General features: G+C 44.1%; 1 protein-coding gene and 1 pseudogene across 1 annotated transcript; one reads left to right on the top strand and one right to left on the bottom strand.

Moving 5' to 3' along the window:
- Nucleotides 1-4588: 4588 nt before the first annotated feature.
- LOC117129697 lies at nucleotides 4589-7862 on the bottom strand (annotated as a pseudogene).
- A 4027-nt stretch (nucleotides 7863-11889) lies between these two features.
- LOC117129696 lies at nucleotides 11890-15973 on the top strand. The gene is made up of 2 exons (XM_033282992.1): nucleotides 11890-13828; nucleotides 13886-15973. Exons 1-2 carry the CDS (start codon nucleotides 12814-12816, stop codon nucleotides 14974-14976), a joined length of 2106 nt encoding a protein of 701 aa, XP_033138883.1. The 5' UTR covers nucleotides 11890-12813; the 3' UTR covers nucleotides 14977-15973.
- Nucleotides 15974-22500: the final 6527 nt, after the last annotated feature.

The raw sequence follows: 22500 nt of genomic DNA, 5'->3' as shown, positions 1-22500 counted from the left end.
TTTAGACCCAAGACTCGCTTCGGCGGGTCAATCTGGGCGGAGGACATTGTCAGGTGGGGAGTTTTGCTGGGGCAGGACATCTGATAAAAGATAACGCAGGTGTCCTAAGATGAGCTCAACGAGAACAGAAATCTTGTGTGGAACAAAAGGGTAAAAGCTCGTTTGATTTTGATTTTCAGTACGAATACGAACCGTAAGAGTGTGGCCTATCGATCCTTTAGACCTTTGGAATTTGAAGCTAGAGGTGTCAGAAAAGATACAACACGGATAACTGGCTTGTGGCAGCCAAGCGTTCATAGCGACGTTGCTTTTTGATCCTTCGATGTCGGCTCTTCCTATCATTGTGAAGCAGAATTCACCAAGTGTTGGATTGTTCACCCACCAATAGGGAACGTGAGCTGGGTTTAGACCAACGTGAGACAGGTTAGTTTTACCCTACTGATGCCCGCCTCACAATAGTAATTCAACCTAGTACGAGAGGAACCGTTGATTCGCACAATTGGCCATCGCGCTAGGTTGAAAAGCCAGTGGCGCGAAGCTACCATGCGCTGGATTATGACTGAACGCCTCTAAGTCAGAATCCGGGCTAGAAGCAACGCATGTGCCCGCCGCCCGATTGCCGACCCCCAGTAGGAGCTTCGGCTCCCAAAGGCACGTGTCATTGGCTAAGGCTGTTCGGCGGAAGCACCATTCGGACCGCCTTGAATTATAATTACCACCGAGCGGCGGGTAGAATCCTTTGCAGATGACTTAAATACGCGACGGGGTATTGTAAGTGGCAGAGTGGCCTTGCTGCCATGATCCACTGAGATTCAGCCCTTTGTCAATAAGATTCGACCCTCCCCCTTTCCAATCACACGTTCCGCCCCAAAACGTTAAAAACAAAAAACCCAGAAAAATTCAAGTATATAAGAAGACGTCGGAGGAGGTTCGAGATTTTTACTTGGCGAAATTCACTCTCGCCCTAATATTTCTGATTGGCCGATGAAATGCAGCCCGCATGTGCACAAGTCTCGGCCAAAAGCATCCTGATGGGAGAATTAAAACCCAAAGAGAGTTTTCATCAATCCTTTCAGTACGCTTGGCCTCGATCATACCACAATAAAAACCAAGGGAAAAATGTTAACACTGTTGTAAAGAATGGGGAAATCGTGTCTCTTATTTCTGAATAATATGTTCCCTTTATATAAGGGTTACAAGGAAGAGATAAATGGAAAAAGTACAAAACCTAATCCAAGAGGAAATAGGAAAACTACTAAAGATAAAGATGAAGATAAAAGGAAAACATCCTAATCCTATAGTCCTATAGTAAGCCAAAGATGGCCGACTCTCTCTCCTCTGGACGCGGCCGCGGGCTGGGCCTGGTCGTGGCCTGATGGGCCTTCTCTTCTTGTCTTGGTAATAGCAATCCACTCATGATTTATAACACTCCCCCCCTTGGATGCTATAACCATATGGGTTTGTATCATGCACGAGGTTGCCTCATTTAAAACCTCTCTAGGAAAACCAAAAACCCAAGGTGGGAAAAATGGAAATCGTAGACAGGAAAAAGAGTACAATGCACGACACTCTCCCCTGATGAAGGCATCACTGAAGATCCTTCAACTGGCGCATTCCTATCTGATGAACCAGCTTCTTGAACGTTGAGGTTGGCAGAGACTTGGTGAAGAGGTCGGCTGAGTTGTCACTGGACCGAACTTGAACCACTTGAACTTCCTTTGCCTTCTGCAGGTCGTGGGTGAAGAAGAACTTGGGCAGGATGTGCTTTGTTCTATCTCCCTTGATGTATCCATCTTTGAGCTGAGCTATGCAAGCTGCATTATCCTCATAGATGATCGTTGGCTCTTCCTTTTCCTTTCCCACGGCCAGACCACTCTCTTTCAGGATGTGGCCGGTCATGTTCCTCAACCAAACAAGCTCTCGGCTTGCTTCATACATGGCTATGATCTCGACATGATTAGAGGATGTGGCCACTAAGGTCTGTTTCGCAGACTGCCAACATACTGCAGCCCCACTGTGTACAAACACATACCCTGTCTGAGATCTAGCATTATGTGGGTCAGATAAGTACCAGCAGCGTCTGCATATCCGGCAAACTCTCTCCGGGCCGGCCGGTATAGAACAAACCGAGATCATTTGTTCCTTGCAGATATCTGAACAGATTTTTTATTCCGTTCCAGTGCCTAAGAGTCTGACATGAACTGAATTTAGACAGTAAGCTCATGGCAAAGCTGATGCCCGGTCTAGTATGACTAGCTAAATACATTAAGGCTCCCAATGACACTTAAGTAAGGCACTTCCGGCCCAAGTGTCTCCTCGTCCGGCTTCTTAGGTCTGAATGGATCCTTCTCTAGGTCTAAGGACCTCACGACTATAGGACACGACAAGGGATGAGCCTGGTCCATATTAAACTGCTTGAGTATCTTTTTATGTATAAGTCTTTTGATGCACAAGGATTCCTTTCTCTACATACTCAAATTGCAGTCCCAAACAGAACTTAGTTTTCCCTAAGTCTTTCATCTCGAATTCTTTCTTTAGACATTCGACTGTTTGGGAAATCTCTCCAGAGGTTCCTATCATATTCAGGTCGTCCACATAAACCGACATTATCACAAAGCCCTTGCTGTCGAATTTATTTATAAAGATACATGGACTTATTGGATCGTTCTTATAACCCTCTTTCAGTAGGTACTCTAATAATCTGTTGTACCACATTCTACCTGATTGTTTCAAACCATATAAGGCTTTATTCAGCTTAATACAATGCTGTTCTCGAGAACCTTTCTTATCTTTGAGTTCAATACCCTCTGGAACTCTCATATGAATTTCATTATCCAGTGGACCATATAAATATGCAGCCACTACATCCATTAGGCGTAAATGAATTTTCTCTTTTACGGCCAGACTGATTAGGTATCTCAATGTAGTTGCATCCACCACAAGGGAGTATGTCTCCTCATAATCTATTCCTGGTCTCTGTGAGAATCCTTGCGCTACAAGCCGTGCTTTGTATCTCACTACTTCTCCTTTCTCATTTCTCTTTCTCACAAAGACCCATTTGTATCCCACTGGTTTGGTGTCCCATTTGTACCTCATCACTTGTATCCCACTGGTTTTGTGGCCCATTTCTCACAAAGACCCATTTGTATCTCATCACTTGGTGTTCGGATTATAGGGCCAAAAACGCCTCTCTTTCTCAATGATTCTAACTCCACGTTTATAGCTTCTTTCCATTTGATCCAATCTGATCTCTACATGCATTCTTGTATGGACATGGGTTCTAGATCCTCATCTATATCCATGATCTCAAATGCTACCTTGTATTCAAATATATCATCGACGTCCTTTTCTTTTCCATTGTGTTCCAGACATCATATAGTTTATAGAGATCTCTTGATTGTCCGGCCCTGGCGTCCCATGAAGTCCAGCATCCCGAACCTCACTATGCGGAACGGCCGGATCATTTGGTGTGGCCGGCCCACTCGGCTCGACCGTTCTGGTCGGCTCGGCCGGTCCATCAATGTCCTGGACGGTTTCCTTGATCCTCTCGGATCCAGCACCTCTCTTGGATTTCCAAGGCTGTTTGTCTTTAGAACCAATTGGTCTACCATGTTTCAAACGTTGTTTAGACTCTGTAGCCACTTGACATTGTCCCTTCTGGACATCTATTCTTATGGGTGCATAACAAGCCGGGATATATGACTTTGTCACTCTATTTGGGTCAGCAAATGTATCTGGCAGTTGATTAGCTAGCTTTTGAAGATATATAATCTTTTGGACTTCCATATCACACTCTATATGACTTTGTCACTCTATTTGGGTCAGCAAATGTATCTGGCAGTTGATTAGCTAGCTTTTGAAGATATATAATCTTTGGACTTCCATATCACACTCTTTATCCGAGTTCTTGCCAAGATATTGGTCGAGACCATTCTATTTCTTTAATCAACCGGCTATTATCTCCCACTAAGGTCGGATATGTGGACTCAACAAATCGTGAGTCTGCGTATTTGGCCTTAAAAAAATCACCGGTTGTTGGCTCAAGATACTTTATAATAGTTGGGGAGTCATATCAAACATATATTCCCATCCTCCTCTGTGGTCCCATCTTAGTTCTCTGTGGTGGAGCAATTGGAACGGCACTTCCAAAAGTTTTGATGTGGGACCGTCTGGCTCATGACCGTAAGTAACTAGGATGGTGAATATCTATGCTCACTAGATGACCTGATGCGAATCAGTTCTGCTGCATGTAAAACCGCATGTCCCCACGCTGATACCGGGAGTCTAGACTTCATTAGTAATGGTCTGGCTATCAGCTGGATACGTTTAATGAAAGATTTGGCCAAGCCGTTCTGTGTATGTACATGTGCCACGGAGTGTTCTACACTTACCCCCATGGACATACAGTACTCATTAAACGCCTGGGACGTGAACTCACCAGCATTGTCCAGACGTATAGTCTTTAGAGGGAAATCTGGAAAGTGTGCTCTCAGTCTTATTATCTGAGCAAGCAGGCGTGCAAAAGCCAAGTTTCGTGTGGATAGTAGACAAACATGCGACCATCTGGTCGATGCATCAATCAGGACCATGAAATATCTAAACGTCCCACTAGGTGGGTGTATTGGTCCACATATGTCTCCCTGAATCCTTTCCAGAAAGTTTATAATCTCTTTATTAACTTTGGCTGGTGATGGCCTTGTTATGAGTTTCCCTTGTGCACATGCTGCACATGTGAGATTGTATGGGACAACTCCTTTGAATGTGTGCCCTTGTGAATTCATCATCAACTTTCGCATCATATTAGTACCGGGCTGGCCAAGCCGGTTATGCCATAGAGTGAAAATTTCTCAGGCATTAGCCTCGATCATACTGATCTCTGCGTAGTATAGACCAGTAGACATTGCAGGTATGGTCTCTAGGATCTTCTTATTGCCTTTGGTGATCGAAATTATGTTAAGGAATTCTTTATTTTCTTCTTCCCATGTTTCAAGATGGAAACCATTCAACCTTATGTCTTTGAAACCCAATAAGCTTCTTCTAGAGCTTGGGAAATACAAGGCGGTTTTGATCTCTAGATGAGTGCCCTTAGGCATCAACACATAAGCCTGGCCGTGACCTTCAATCAAGCTGGCTACACCCGTAATGGTGTGTACATTTGCACTTTGTATTTTGAGATTCAGGAAGTATCTTTTGTCTCTAAGTATTGTGTGATTTGTGCCACTATCCACCACGAGTATACTTATTTCATCTTTCATTCTATAAGTAATAAGATTTCTAATCTCAGAGACTTTATAAAACTTTAAAACTTTCTTATTATAAAATTTTAGAACACCAAACAACAATAAAAATAAAAACACCAAAGCAATCATAAAGCAATAAGACAAGTGATTCGAAATTTATCCTTTGAGACAATCAGAAGTCTCAAAATCCATTAGGTCATCATTAGCAAAGTCGGAATCATCATCAGCATCATGTCCGGAATCATGAACCATGTGAGCCTCCAGGTTCTTGTTCTCGAGACTCTCTTGATAGAGTTCACATAAGTGCTTAGGGGTTCTACAATTCTTGGCCAATGGTTGTCCATCCCACATCTGTGACAAACGGATTTGGTCGAGTAAGACGGTTTGGATATGCCGCCTCGACCTCGGCCATAACTGCCTCGGCCACGGCCATAGTTGGAACCACGACCACAGTTATTGTGGTTTCCTTTCCGGTCGGTTGAGTAGTTTTCTCGGCCGTTCGAGTAGTTATCATGGCCACACCTCTTGTATCCACCTCGGCCTTTTGCCGTGTGATCTCTTATTATCTTGGGCGTACACTCGTTGGGATCTTTCTTTTCAACCTCATGGGCTTCTAGCAATGCTGCTGTTCCAACAGGTATAGCTTCACTGTTCTTGATCAGTAGCTCATTGTTTACCTCGGCCAGTAGTAGGCACGAGATCAGATCAGTGTATGTGGCGAAGCCTTTCACTCTGTACTGCTGTTGCAGTATGACGTTCGATGTATGGAACGTAGTGTAGGTCTTCTCAAGTAACTCTTCCTCGGTTACTTCTTCACCACAAAGCCTTAGCATCGAGACTGTCTTAAACAAGGCTGAATTGTACTCATCCACTGACTTAAAATCTAAGAATCTGAGATTCTTCCAGTCATCTCTAGCCTTTGGGAGTAACACCGTTTTCTGGTGATCATATCTATGCTGTAAAGCATTCCAAAGTTCTAGTGGATTTTCTATTGTCATGTACTGATCTCTTAGACCTTCAATGAGATGATGGCGTATAAAACTTATAGCCCTGTATCTATTCTTATCATTCTCATTGTTGTCCTTGGTGATAGTATCACCAAGTCCCTTTGACCTTAAGCTGATCTTTGTATCTAGCGCCCGCTGCAAGTAGTTATCTCCAGAGAGATTAAGGGCTGCATAGTCTCTGTTTGCTATTTTCGACATCTGAATCACATTATCATTCGAAATTTTAGGTTTACAATGTGATCATGTGGCCGCAAGATAATCAACAAGATCGGCCACAACAAGTCTTATGCATTCATGAAAATCAATCAATTCTAATCGACCACGGTGCTATCAAACATAAGGCCACCCGGCCATGTAGGTCTACTAATGCAAACAATCTTAAGTTTGTGTGATCTACATGCTGGTCGATATCTTAAAACAATACGAATGCAATTTCATATTCAGATTCATGTAAATAACCTTAATCAATTCGTCTATACTTTTATAAAACTAGGGTTTTGATTTAAACTCTAGCAATCTTAGATTAAGATTTCAAGGCCTTTAGGATTTAAATTCTAGATCAGATTATTTCAATCAATCTAACAATCCTAAACTTCAGATTTATCAAATCAATCAATCAAGCAAGAACAAAATTAAAATCGGATTTATGCTTTAGGTTTAGGGTTTTCGATTCCAATATTAGGGTTCCTCAAATTCAGATCAGAAACAATTTAAACAATCAAACATGTTTTTAATGGAATCAATTCTTGTTACTAGTTATGAGATTTGTAGATTTTAATTATGTAGTTTCTAGGGTTTCATCAAGAACAAAGTTTCCATAATAATGGATTAGGGTTTTTTTCTATCTAGGTTCTCAGATCACGGTATACCTTTGTTTGTAGGGGTTTAGAACCGGACCACCAAAGAATGGATGAAACTTCGAGCTGAGACGGACGGACGCTTGCTGTCTCCTATCGGGATGCGAATGGGGTCGGATGCGAGCTGAGGATGGATGTCTAGGTTTTTAGAACGGATGAAGAACGTGTCTAGGGTTTAAGAGGAGTCGCCGGTTTTAAGCTTTTAGGTTTCTATTTTGTCTCAGGGTTTTAGAGGCTATCGTGCTGATAACGTGTTGTAAAAGAATAGGGAAATCGTGTCTCTTATTTCTGAATAATATGTTCCCTTTATATAGGGGTTTTATGGAAGAGATAAATGGAAAAGGTACAAAACCTAATCCAAGAAGAAATAGGAAAACTACTAAAGATAAAGATGAAGATAAAAGGAAAACATCATAATCCTATAGTCGGCCAAAGAGTGGCCGACTCTCTCTCCTCCGGACGCGGCCACGTCTGGGCCTGGTCGTGGCCTGATGGGCCTTCTCTTCTTGTCTTGGTTAATAGCAATCCACTCATGATTTATAACAAACACTAGGTGGGATTATGAAAAGTCGAGCCAGCATAAGTACACTTGGACTATCAGTTCATTAGAACTCGGGCTAGCATCAATCAGACTGACTTGGATAGTCCAGTCCATCAAAACTCGAGCTCATGTCCAGATCAGTACACGAACAGTTCACGGAAATGGCCAGCGTGCTGATATGTGTACTGACAAGGTGCATCAGTTGTCCAAAATCAGTACACGAACAGTCCATGGGAAGGACGAGCATGCTGATATGTGTGGTCAGCGTGCTGATATATGTACTGATCGACAGTCCACGTACAGTCTATGGTTGTCGAAAATCAGCCAAGGGAAGGACCAGCGTTCTGATATGTGTACTGATGGACAGCCACAGACGTTCTGTGTGTGCTGACGGACAGCCACGAACGTCCTGTGTGTGCCGACGGACACACACGGACGTCCTGTGTGTGCCTACAGACACACACGGACGTCCTGTGTGTACTGAACAGACAGCCCACGTGGGCCAAAATCACCCGAACAGTCCTTGGCAAGGGCCAGCGTGCTGAGTCCAAAGACCAGCGTGATGAGTCCAACGACCAGCGTGATGAGTCCAACAACCAGCGTGCTGATATGTGTACTGATGGACAGAAACGGACGTCCAATGTGTGCTGATGGACACACACGGACAGCCACGGACGTACTGTGTGTGCTGGTGGACACCCACGGACATCCTGTGTGTACTGAACAGACAGCCCACGTGGGCCAAAATCACCCGAACAGTCCACGGGAAGGGCCAGCGTGATGAGTCTAAGGACCAACGTGCTGATATGTGTACTGATGGACAGCTATGGACGTCCTGTGTGTGCTGACGGAAACAGACGGACACACATAGACACACACGGAGAGCCACGAACGCCTTGTGTGTGCTGGCGGACACCCACAGACTACCTGTGTGTACTGAACAGACAGCCCACGTGCGCCAAAATCACCCGAACAGTCCACGGAAAGGGTCAGAGTGCTGAGTCCAAGGACCAACGTGCTGATATGTGTACTGATGGACAGCCACGGACGTCCGGTGTGTGCTGACGGACACACACGGACACACACAGACAGCCACGAACGTCCTGTGTGTGCTGACGGACACACACGGACGTCCTGTGTGTGCTGACGGACAGCCACAGACAGCTACGAATATCCTGTGTGTGGTGGCGGACACCCACAGACACACACGGACAGCCACGGACGTCCTATGTGTGCTGACGGTCTGCCACGGACAGCCACAGACGAAGGTGTAGGAGCTTTGGGCTCTGATACCAAAATTGATACAGGCCAAGAATCAGACTGTACGGACGGACGGTCTGAGGTTCGAGAACTCGGACTGGACAGGACGGACGGACGGCTATGGGACGGCTAGACGGACGCGATGGAGTGGGAGATGGCCAATCTGGTTCCTGCAACAAAAGGATGCTATTTTTATGAGTTTTTATGAATCAAAATAATGAACAGAAAGTAAACAATATGATTAATGAAGAACAGAAGCAAATATGACTTTTTATGGGTTTTTTATAATGAATGGAAAAATCTAGAACTATATGATGCAAGATAAAACAAAATAAAAGAAGGATAGAAGTATGGGGGATGGATCCTTATTGCTGGATGTGTATCTCTCTCAACAAGAACAGTGGATGGAGGTGGATAGCTATGGGATTTGGCTTGCTGGATGTGTATCACTCTCAAGGCAAATCGATGGATGGAATGGAGGTGAAGAATCGCCACAAGCTTGGTGGTTTGAAGCTTGATAAGATTCGGCTGCTCTCTCTTGTTTCTCACAGAAAAAGACTTAGGGTTTTAGGTTTGCAAAGGCAAAATTATTTCATAAAAGACTTAGGCAAAAATTGCCAACTTCATGGAGTTATATAGGGTTTATCCCTTATGAGACTCAAAGATAAAAGGCCTTAAACAAGCTGGCCGAAAATGAGGCTGAAACATTAGCCCAAAGTCTTAACCAAATAAATTAAAATAAACCAGACATCTGGTTGTCGGTTTGAGAAGGCCTAGACCAAGGCTAATAGCATGCTTGCATGTTGCCTCATTAAAACCTTACCAAGAAAACCCAATGGGACAAAACCTGGTGAGGAAAAAGAGTACAACACATGCTACTCCCCTTGGTGGTTGGCTAGATCTCAGAACCGGGAAGAGTTGGAGTGGATGAAATGGAAACTGAGTCTGGACCAAGCTCGGATGTGGAAATGAGAAGTCCGGCTTGGTTGAGTCTGAACTGGATCGGGTCGGCCGCGTCCTGAACCTCCTTTAGGCCGGTTTGATCTTGAATCTTCAACTGGACCATCTTCTCAATCAGCAGCTGGTCCTGGTCAGTCTGTCCATCTTGATCAAGGATATGCTGGACAGCTTTGGTGAAACCTTCTCGCAAGGCCATGGTTCCACTCCGGGTAGTCGGACCGCGCCTAACTATGGGAACCTCTACTTGGATGGCCTCATCATTCCCTCCCTCTTGAAGAGGTTCGGGCCTCAGAACACCATCATCTGCAAAGTCATCACTATCTGCATGGAAAGGAGACAAATCCGAGACATTGAAAGTATGTGAAATTTTAAATTCAGCTGGGAGGTCAAGGATATAGGCATTGTCGTTGATCTTCTTTAGGATGCGGAATGGTCCTGTCCACGAGGAGAGAGCTTGGACTTCCGGGCTTCTGGAAACCTCTCGGGCCGCATGTGTAACCACACCAAGTCCCCGGGTTCGAACAGTACCTCCTTCCTCTTCTGGTCATACTTGGCCTTGACCTTAGCCGCCTTGGCTTCTATCCTCTCCTTGACCTTCAGGTGCATATTCTTAACAAACTCTGCCTTGGTGTTGCGGCCAGCAATTCAGCAGCTGAACCAGAGGTCGACCCAACACCCTACTCAACCAGCCAAGGCGCCAACCAGGACATACGTGCACTAAAAATGCCGTATCTTACAAACCAGGAGGGTTTAAATCACGAGGATAATATTTATGGATTCTACACTCAAGAAGGAGTCCATGCCAATTGGAATCTGCCCAAAATATTCACGGAGCAAGAAGTTATGAATTTTACAATTCAGAGGTTTCTCAGCCCGTCCATCTGCGAGTATGCGACTTTAGAAGAGGATTCAAGCCCAAAGAAGAAGCGGCCTGAACCAAAACCGATCATATGAGTCAAGAGGAGTTTATTAGCTTTCCAAAAAGCCCAAGATCTCGAGAAATGGTCAAGGAAATTGGAAGATATGATCAATTTCCGAAAACCGGCCAAACCAGCTCTACACTTGCCTTATTTGGAAGATCCGGGTTTCACATCGAACCAACCTCAAGAATGGCAACCAGGAGACCTTCTAAGTCATTCAGAGGCACTCTACAACATCATAGGAAGCACCATGCCACACTGGATCAGGCGGATCCCAATCAAACCAAAAGATCAAGCCGGTTTGCATCAATTGGCCAAACCGACATCATTTAAGGAAAGTCTTCAACCAATTCAACTTGGTTCGACCCAGGGCTATCTATGGGAACCAGGAGATACTCTAGACCATTCAGAAGACATCCAAAATGTCCTCAGCTGGACCAGCACCCAGGAGATCAGGCGGATCTCTCTTCCCATCAACCTTCCATATTTGGCAACATCTACACTAAATGCTTTGGAGAAGTTTCTACAGATTTTTGCCCAGGACCAACGGCCATATTCTCTTTTACTGAGGCCAAGGAGTATTTCAGGAAGGCTTGAAGATCATGGCCACGTCCAGAAGCTATCAAGATACAAGTCTTCACAAGTTTCTCTTTTGGAAGGAAGCAAATCAAGCCTAACGGCTATATTCCATGGAGTCATCAAAGCCTTTGCTCCCAAGACTTTAAGTTCAAGTTATTTTGTTTCCTTTTATCATTTTATGACTGTTAGAGTCTGTCCTTGTCGAGCCTATAAAGCTCTAGTCTTTGCTTCATTGTAAATCACCCATTTTTTGAAAGTAATAAGAATTATTCAGTTTTCTAGTTTTCTTAAAAACTATTGTTCTAAGTCTTTTGAGTTTGTGTGAAGCAGCTCCAAAGCACCTTGACTTATCAAGGCTCCTTTCCATAGAGTCTTGTGGCGTCCTCAATCCCCCATCCTTCCATTCCAATTCGTTTGCCAAGCTTGAGAGAGACATCAGTCCAGCAAGCAAAGCACCACCTCAATCCACTTCAATCATCAACTGATTAGGCTGAGAGTGTCTGAAGACCAGCAGCCTAATTCCATCCTATCTATCTTTATTTATCTTGTTTTATCATATTAGAAATCATATCTCATTTGTTTTTGCATTTGTTTTCAGGTTCATAACTTGCATTCCATCATATCGCCCATCCGATCATCTCTTGGGTCGACCCATCCAAGCTTCCATCATCCATCTTGCCCACCCTTAATCCCAGCCTGCAACATTTGGTATCAGAGCTTAAGCTCCTGAATCAGGTCCATTCTATCCTTGCATCATTCATCTTGTTTGCATTTGTTTTTCCATTTATAAATAAAAAAAAAACTGTTTTTTGCATTTTTGTGTTCTTTGTTCATCATAAATTGAAAAGCCATAAAGAGTTGAGATAGGAGACGACCTGTTGTCTAGTTTGATTCATTTCATCCATAAAAAGAAAAGAAAAACGTGTTTGCATTCATTCCCCAGCTCCACTTTCCATTTTTTGATTTTGTGCATTCATTTCAAAAAAAAAAAGTATCTGCATTTTTATAGTTGTTTCTTGCTTAAAAAAAAAATAAATAAAAAGTCATACCATTTTTAATTTCGTGCATACCATATTTGTTTCATAAGTTTGTTATTTGCATTCAAAAAAAAAAATCATTCAGCTTAGTTTATATCATTTTGGGTTCAAGTATACATTTTAGTTTCCATTTCCGGTGTTTTTGCATTTCATCTTAAGAAAATTCAAAAAAAAAATCAGTGTGAGTTTAATTTCCATATTTTCTTCCCATTTTTGTTTCTTTTCATACCATATTGTTTAATTTCGAAATTGCATTCAGAAAACCAAAAGAAAAATCATTTTAGTATAGTTACTTCATTTCGGTTCATAATTGCATATTTTCTCGGTTTAGTTAAATTGCATTTGTTTTATTTTGGTTAGACCAAAACTTTCCATACCTTAACTTTTTCTTTGAGATTGTTTTCAGGAAGCAATGGAGGAGGAGAGACACGGCCAAAACCTAAGGGCCACCTTGAGCCAACAGTCCGCAGCTCTACAACAGCTCCAAATTAAGATTGCTCAATTGGAGAAAAGAAATCAGGCACAAGGCCAACGTCCACATGAAGGAGAAAGGAGATTTGGAAATGTACCAGGGGCAGTCTATGTCGAGCCCAAGCCACCAGATCCTTCAAGGATCAATCAAACTCCAACTTCTAAAACCCACAACCCTTATGTTGTTAATTCTCGGTTTGATTATAACTCTTTTGCTGATAAAGTTGAACTCTTTAAATTTTCAGGAAAAAGAGGTTATCTAAGATGGGAGAGGAACCTTGATGAATGGTTTCACTACAACAACATCCTGAGGAAAGAGAGGCTAGCTTATGCCATTGATCAACTAAAAGATGATGCTTTTAAATGGTGGGTACAAGAAGAGGATGATAGATGGTTTTACAAGGAGCCAGCTATCAAAACGTGGAGAGCTCTTAAGGAAGTCATGAGGGATAGATTTGCACCAGATTATACAAGGTCTAAAATCCAGGAACTATATCCAAGGAGATATCCAACTCATGGTTCCAAAGAAGCAAGGAAAATTGTGGAACAAGAAGTTCAAAGAGTCTTGCCTAAAGAAGCCAACTTTCAGCCAAACCAGGGGCACGCCATTGTCCACTGCTTAGAGCAGGAGAGTGACATCCCAAAGGTCAGGAAGATGAGTACAAGTGTCGGCCAAAACACTTTGATCAGGTCCAAAGACAAACCAGAGCAAGTTATTGTCCAAGTAAAGGCTAAGGTAAGTTCTATACATGATAAATCTTTTCATAAATCATCTACCACTTGTATGATGCACTTGTCTTTGTCCAAGAGTGTTATTACAGGTCTAAAGGAGCCTAGGTACATAGAAGAAGAGGCGCCAGGCACAAACCTTCCAATGGACCAGAAGGAAGCTCAAAGCACAAAGCAATCAAAGTTGCTTAATAAACCAAAACCAGTGATCCAAGTATCAAACCAAGGTAAGTGTCTAACACCACCTTTAGATACTGGTTTAAACATTTATATTCTTGGTACAGGGATACCAGATGAGAGCCATATGCTTACTGGAGTTCCAAGTGCCGAACCAGATCATGAGCTCAATCAAAATCCACACCATAAGTGGAAACCGAAATCTGAACAATGTACTGTTCAAGTGCCAAAATCTGAGGTAAAATTCACTTTAAACCAGAATGTTTTTATTGATTCTATGACAAGATTAATGCACTTGTCTTGTCCAAGGAAAAGTGAAATTGGTACAGGAAAGCAAGGTTACTACAAGGCAAACAAAGAACAAGAAGTTCTTACTGCCACATTTGACATTAAGGTTAATTGTTCTATGTTTTCTTCAGTTTATAAATCCCTATACTTTGGTATAATACACTTGTCTTTGCCAAGATGTTTTGATCCAGGGATAAGTCAAGAAGAACATAAAAACCGAGCTGAGCTATCACAAGAAGATGGTTATACCAACCAAGGTAAACATTTGCAAGAAAGGCAGCCATCTAACCAAATCTGTCCAAAGAAGAATATCATTCTTCATCATGCTGATGCACCCAAGGTAAATTCGACCATAACAAATTCTGTTCATGAAATTCCAGTATCAGATATAATTCACTTGGTCTTTGTCCAGAATGTTGAAAAATTTTCAGGTTGCAAAGAAGAAAGCTTCAAAGAAATCCCACCGGATAATCTTTTGTTGCTAGGAGGATCAAACCCAAAGATGGTCAGAGCTGAGCCTGCTAGGAGTATGAAGGACCATCCACTGAAGAAGAGAAGCAATGCAAAAGTCCATAGCAGAGGCGTGATCCTATCCTATTTGCTGAAAGAAGAGCCACCTGATGAACAATCCATCCCCAAACCAAAACAATATCAAGGTAAGACCTTAGAATCTCAAAAGAGTATGAAAGCTGCCTTGCTCTATCTTGGTGCAGGTTATACAGTTTCGAGGTCGAAACCTTTTCAAGGAGGAGGGAATGTTGCGGCCAGCAATTCAGCAGCTGAACCAGAGGTCGACCCAACACCCTACTCAACCAGCCAAGGCGCCAACCAGGACATACGTGCACTAAAAATGCCGTATCTTACAAACCAGGAGGGTTTAAATCACGAGGATAATATTTATGGATTCTAAACTCAAGAAGGAGACCATGCCAATTGGAATCTGCCCAAAATATTCACGGAGCAAGAAGTTATGAATTTTACAATTCAGAGGTTTCTCAGCCCGTCCATCTGCGAGTATGCGACTTTAGAAGAGGATTCAAGCCCAAAGAAGAAGCGGCCTGAACCAAAACCGATCATAGGAGTTAAGAGGAGTTTATTAGCTTTCCAGAAAGCCCAAGATCTCGAGAAATGGTCAAGGAAATTGGAAGATATGATCAATTTCCCAAAACCGGCCAAACCAGCTCTACACTTGCCTTATTTGGAAGATCCAGGTTTCACATCGAACCAACCTCAAGAATGGCAACCAGGAGACCTTCTAAGTCATTCAGAGGCACTCTACAACATCATAGGAAGCACCATGCCACACTGGATCAGGCGGATCCCAATCAAACCAAAAGATCAAGCCGGTTTGCATCAATTGGCCAAACCGACATCATTTAAGGAAAGTCTTCAACCAATTCAACTTGGTTCGACCCAGGGATATCTATGGGAACCAGGAGATACTCTAGACCATTCAGAAGACATCCAAAACGTCCTCAGCTGGACCAGCACCCAGGAGATCAGGCGGATCTCTCTTCCCATCAACCTTCCATATTTGGCAACATCTACACTAAATGCTTTGGAGAAGTTTCTACAGATTTTTGCCCAGGACCAACGGCCATATTCTCTTTTACTGAGGCCAAGGAGTATTTCAGGAAGGCTTGAAGATCATGGCCACGTCCAGAAGCTATCAAGATACAAGTCTTCACAAGTTTCTCTTTTGGAAGGAAGCAAATCAAGCCTAACGGCTATATTCCATGGAGTCATCAAAGCCTTTGCTCCCAAGACTTTAAGTTCAAGTTATTTTGTTTCCTTTTATCATTTTATGACTGTTAGAGTCTGTCCTTGTCGAGCCTATAAAGCTCTAGTCTTTGCTTCATTGTAAATCACCCATTTTTTGAAAGTAATAAGAATTATTCAGTTTTCTAGTTTTCTTAAAAACTATTGTTCTAAGTCTTTTGATTTTGTGTGAAGCAGCTCCAAAGCACCTTGACTTATCAAGGCTCCTTTCCATAGAGTCTTGTGGCGTCCTCAATCCCCCATCCTTCCATTCCAATTCGTTTGCCAAGCTTGAGAGAGACATCAGTCCAGCAAGCAAAGCACCACCTCAATCCACTTCAATCATCAACTGATTAGGCTGAGAGTGTCTGAAGACCAGCAGCCTAATTCCATCCTATCTATCTTTATTTATCTTGTTTTATCATATTAGAAATCATATCTCATTTGTTTTTGCATTTGTTTTCAGGTTCATAACTTGCATTCCATCATATCGCCCATCCGATCATCTCTTGGGTCGACCCATCCAAGCTTCCATCATCCATCTTGCCCACCCTTAATCCCAGCCTGCAACACTTGGCGACTCCATCACGACTGCGGTACATGGAGCTGGGCAGTTCAGTGAAGTCTAAAGGAGTCTCTGGCTGAAACCCATAGACAATCTCAAAAGGTGACAGGTTAGTAGTAGAGTGCCTAGCATTGTTATAAGCAAACTCAACAAAAGGCAAACAAGACAACCAATTTCTTGAATTCTTACAGACCGTAGCTCTCAACAGTTGAGAAAGTGTACGGTTTACTACCTCAGTCTGGCCGTCGGTCTGGGGATGGCAAGTGGTCGAGAATAGTATCTTGGTTCCGAACTTGCCCCATAGTGTCCTCCAGAAATGGCTGAGGAACTTGGCATCACGGTCAGACACAATGGTTCGAGGAACACCATGTAGTCGGACCACTTCTTTGAAGAATAGGTCGGCGGTCTGAGTGGCATCATTAGTGGTGTTACAGGCTATGAAATGGGCCATCTTGGAGAACCTGTCTACCACTACAAAAATGGAATCCTTATGGTTTATCTTGGGTAAACCCAGCACAAAGTCCATAGAAATGTCTGACCTGAACTGCCTCCCGAACCAGCAGTTCCCTCATGGCTCCTTTGGGAATGCACAGCCTCTTTCCCTTGAACAGGAACCCCTCATGCTGGTAGTATGGCCCAAAAGCCCCCTTCTCAGTGTTCCTGAAAACTTCATTAAAATCAAGATCAGTGGCATAAGATTCTTTAATATGTTCAAAACCCATGATCTTGGCCTCCATGGTCACAATGAGAGTGTGTCTCCGGGACAGTGCATCGGCCACCACATTGTCCTTGCCCTTCTTGTACTTGATCACATAGGGAAAGGTCTCCACGAACTCGAGCCATCTGGCGTGCCTCTTCTTGAGTGTGGTCTGTCCCCTCAAGTGCTTAAGTGTCTCATGATCTGTATGAATAACAAATTCCTTAGACAAAAGGTAATGCTGCCAAGTTTCAAGGGACCTTACTAGAGCGTATAGCTCTTTGTCATAGGTTGGGTAGTTGAGGGCAGCTCCACTCAGTTTCTCACTAAAGAATGCCACTGGTCGGCCCCCTTGAGTGAGGACAGCTCCAATGCCTGTACCTGATGCATCACACTCAATCTCAAAAGTTTTATTAAAATCAGGGAGTGTAAGAACGGGTGCATGAGTTAAACTATATTTAAGCTTGTTGAAAGACTCCTCTTGGGCAGGGCCCCAAACAAAGGATACATTCTTCTTGATCACTGAGGTCATGGGTGCAGCAATGGTGCTGAAGTCCTTGACAAACCGCCTATAGAAGCTGGCTAGGCCATGGAAACTTCGGACTTGCCCAATAGTGGTCGGTGTGGGCCAGTCTTGGATGGCCTTGATCTTCTCCTCATCGACCTTCAAACCCTGTGAGCTCAAAACAAAGCCTAAAAATATTAACTGGTCAGTGCAAAATACACACTTCTTGAGATTGGCAAAGAGTCCTTCCTGCCTGAGAGCCTTCAAAACCTGTTCTACATGACTAATGTGATCGGATAAGCACTGACTATAGATCAATATGTCATCAAAATAGACAACCACAAATTTACCAATGTAAGGCCTTAGAACCTCGTTCATAAGCCTCATGAAGGTATTAGGGGCGTTGGTAAGACCAAAGGGCATCACCAGCCACTCATACAAGCCTTGCTTGGTCTTGAAAGCAGTCTTCCACTTGTCTCCCTCCTTCATCCGAACTTGGTGATAGCCACTCCTAAGATCAATCTTGGAAAACACGGTGGAACCACTCAGTTCATCTAACATATCATCAAGTCTAGGAATGGGGTACCGATATTTTATGGTGATGTTGTTGATGGCTCGGCAATCAACACATATACGCCATGTTCCATCCTTCTTAGGCACCAATAGGACGGGTACTGCACATGGGCTGAGACTCTCTCGAATGTATCCCTTGTCCATGAGGTCTAGGACCTGTCTCTCCAGCTCCTTAGCCTCCTCCGGATTGACTCGGTATGCGGCTCGGTTTGGAAGTGGGGCGCCTGGCACAAAGTCTATCTGATGTTCGATGCCTCGGAGGGGTGGTAAGCCGGCTGGTATCTCTTCAGGGAACACGTCCTTGTACTGGTCCATTAGTCCTTGCATCTCAGCTGGACAATCTGGTGCCTCAAAGCCTGCAAAACAACCTTCCTTGAAAACCATTAGTAGCACCTGTGTGTCTTGCTGCAATGATTTAATCAATTTACTAGAAGAGATGTAAAGGTTAGTTTTACTAAACAATCCAGACTGATCCATGGCCCTCTGCATCTCGTACACCTCTTGTGGACTGAGAGGAGCCAGGCTGTGCTTCTTGTTGTTGTGGGTAAAGCTGTAGATGTTAGTCCTCCCATGGTGAATAGTCTCCTTGTCAAACTGCCAAGGCCTCCCTAACAGTAGATGACCGGCTTGCATAGGAACCACATCACACTTCACCTGGTCCTGGTACTTACCAATACAAAAGGAAACAACAACTTGCTCCGAGATTTTAAGCTCCGTCTCATCATTGAGCCACTTGAGCTTGTATGGCCTGGGGTGTGGCAACTTTGCTAGTCCAAACTTTTCAACAAGGTACCTGCTGGCCACGTTAGTGCAAGAGCCACCATCAATAATTAGACTACATACCTTGCCTTCCACGCTACATCTAGTATGGAAGATGTTCTCTCGTTGGACGGTTTCTGGATCAAAGAGAGCACTGAGAGCTCGTCTGACCACCAGTGGCTCACCAGTTTCAGCATAGTCCACTATCTCGTCTCCTGAGTCAGCCATCTCTACATCGGCCTCGTCTTGGGACTCATACTCGCCGTCTGCCTTAAGGATCATGACACGCTTGTTCGGACAGTCCCTGGCGTAGTGCCCCTTCCCCTGACATTTGAAACAAGTAATATCACGAGTTCTTTGAGCTTGTGTTTGTCCCTTACCTGGTTCGGATGAACCTGGTTTGGACTTGTCGGTTTGGCTCTTCTTGAACCGGTTTTCCACTTCAATGGATTTGTTCTTCTCAGCCCCCTTGGATCCGGATGAAGCCCATGGCGTCTTGTTCCTGGCACTAGAGGCGTTCTTCCTTTTAATGTGCTGCTCGGCCTGTATGGCATAGTGGAGGAGATCATTGAAGTTGACGTAGGTCTGCCTCTCCACCTTGCGAGCGATGCGGTCTTGAAGGCCTTCTAAGAACTGAGCCATCATAACCTCTTCGGTCTCGCGCGTACTGAGCTTGTTCTTGAGAGCCTCAAACTCCTCAAAGTACTCCTCTACGGACCTAGTACCCTGAGACAACTTGCAAAAACGTTTTAGTAAGTCCCGCTGATAGTATGAGGGAATATACCTTGCACGGAGCTTAGCTCGCATCTCATCCCAAGTCTCGATCCTATAGACTCTGCCAACCTCGGCTACTTCCCTGTCCCACCAGGTTAGGGCATTGTCCGTCAGTTGGGCTGCGGCTAAAGCGATCTTCTTGGCCTCGGTATAGCGGTAGTACTCAAAGATGTACTCCATGCGCCTCTCCCATTCGATGTAGGCGTCCGGGTCAACCTTTCCAGCAAAGGTTGGAGGAGTAAGTTTGAGATCCTTGCCTCCCTGCCAAGCTACTTCATCGTCTCTGAATCTCCTTCGGACCGGGCTTGCATCGCCTTGGACCCGATATTCCCGTCGGTTCCCACGTCCGGCTCGTTCACGCCGCGGCTCTTCTGGTTCGGTACGGTCAGTGTCCGAGTTGTCCTCACTGGATTGGGACTGTTGTTCTTCCGGAATGGGTTGGTTTCTCCTCCTTGGCCGTGGAACATTAGCTCGATCCCTTCCTGCTATCTGAGCCAGCTGCTCAGTCACAGTAGCCAGGGCGGCTTGGAGTTCAGCATGGTTAGCCATCAGCTGAGCATTGATCTCGGCTTGTGTTGGTGCACCATTTAGGTCTCCCATGTCTCCTGCGACAAGAGAGGAAGAAAGAAAGAGTGATCTGCAAAGGATCAAAGAGAAAGGGAAAATATATCTAAATAGGTATGCAATGAATGTAAAACTTTCTTTTTTTTTTTAAGTTAAGTTTCGAAAATTTAAAAATGGAAAGAACAATCTTTCTTTTTTTTTTTTAAATGGGAAAAACTTGAAGTGCAAGCCAAGGAAATATTAAATGCAATTAAATGGAAATCCGAAAAAGGAAAGTAAAAAAAAATCGATGGAATGAAGGATGCAAGAAACATGGATCGAAAAAAAATGCCAAAAAACCAGTTTTGAACTCGCCAAGAACAGCAAGAACAAATGCAATTTTTTTTTTGAAATTCAAAAAGAATGAAACCAAACAACTAAAGAGTCAGAAGGATAGGATACAACCGAAGGTGTAGGAGCTTTGGGCTCTGATACCAAAATTGATACAGGCCAAGAATCAGACTGTACGGACGGACGGTCTGAGGTTCGAGAACTCGGACTGGACAGGACGGACGGACGGCTATGGGACGGCTAGACGGACGCGATGGAGTGGGAGATGGCCGATCTGGTTCCTGCAACAAAAGGATGCTATTTTATGAGTTTTTATGAATCAAAATAATGAACAGAAAGTAAACAATATGATTAATGAAGAACAGAAGCAAATATGACTTTTTATGGGTTTTTTATAATGAATGGAAAAATCTAGAACTATATGATGCAAGATAAAACAAAATAAAAGAAGGATAGAAGTATGGGGGATGGATCCTTATTGCTGGATGTGTATATCTCTCAACAAGAACAGTGGATGGAGGTGGATAGCTATGGGATTTGGCTTGCTGGATGTGTATCACTCTCAAGGCAAATGGATGGATGGAATAGGTGAAGAATCGCCACAAGCTTGGTGGTTTGAAGCTTGATAAGATTCGGCTGCTCTCTCTTGTTTCTCACAGAAAAAGACTTAGGGTTTTAGGTTTGCAAAGGCAAAATTATTTCATAAAAGACTTAGGCAAAAATCGCCAACTTCATGGAGTTATATAGGGTTTATCCCTTATGAGACTCAAAGATAAAAGGCCTTAAACAAGCTGGCCGAAAATGAGGCTGAAACATTAGCCCAAAGTCTTAACCAAATAAATTAAAATAAACCAGACATCTGGTTGTCGGTTTGAGAAGGCCTAGACCAAGGCTAATAGCATGCTTGCATGTTGCCTCATTAAAACCTTACCAAGAAAACCCAATGGGACAAAACCTGGTGAGGAAAAAGAGTACAACACATGCTACTCCCCTTGGTGGTTGGCTAGATCTCAGAACCGGGAAGAGTTGGAGTGGATGAAATGGAAACTGAGTCTGGACCAAGCTCGGATGTGGAAATGAGAAGTCCGGCTTGGTTGAGTCTGAACTGGATCGGGTCGGCCGCGTCCTAAACCTCCTTTGGGCCGGCTTGATCTTGAATCTTCAACTGAACCATCTTCTCAATCAGCAGCTGGTCCTGGTCAGTCTGTCCATCTTGATCAAGGATATGCTGGACAGCTTTGGTGAAACCTTCTCGCAAGGCCCTGGTTCCACTCCGGGTAATCGGACCGCGCCTAACTATGGGAACCTCTACTTGGATGGCCTCATCACTGTGTGTGCTGGCGGACACCCACGGACGTCCTGTGTGTACTGACCAGACAGCCCACATGGGCCAAAATCACCCGAACAGTTCACGGGAAGGGTCAATGTGCTGAGTCCAAGGACCAACGTGCTGATATGTGTACTGATGGACAGCCACGGACGTCCTGTGTGTGCTGACGGACACACACACGGAAGTCCTGTGTGTGCTGACGGACACACACACGGACGTCCTGTGTGTGCTGACGGACACACACACGGACGTCCTGTGTGTGCTGACGACACCCACGGACGTCCTGTGTGTACTGAAAAGACAGCCCACGTGGGCCAAAATCATCCGAACAGTCCACGGGAAGGGTCAGCATGCTGAGTCCAAGGACCAACGTGCTGATATGTGTACTGACGGACACCCACGGACGTCCTGTGTGTGCTGGCGGACACCCACGGACGTCATGTGTGTACTGAACAGACAGCCCACGTGGGCCAAAATCACCCAAACAGTCCATGGGAAGGGCCAGCGTGCTGACTCCAAGGACCAACGTGCTGATATGTGTACTGATGGACAGCCACGGACGTCCTTTGTGTGCTGACG

Source organism: Brassica rapa, unplaced genomic scaffold (genome assembly GCF_000309985.2).
Source record: "Brassica rapa cultivar Chiifu-401-42 unplaced genomic scaffold, CAAS_Brap_v3.01 Scaffold0061, whole genome shotgun sequence".
NCBI lineage: Eukaryota > Viridiplantae > Streptophyta > Magnoliopsida > Brassicales > Brassicaceae > Brassica > Brassica rapa.
The sequence above is the reverse complement of the archived record's forward strand: the minus strand, read 5'-3'. Positions and strand labels throughout refer to the sequence as shown.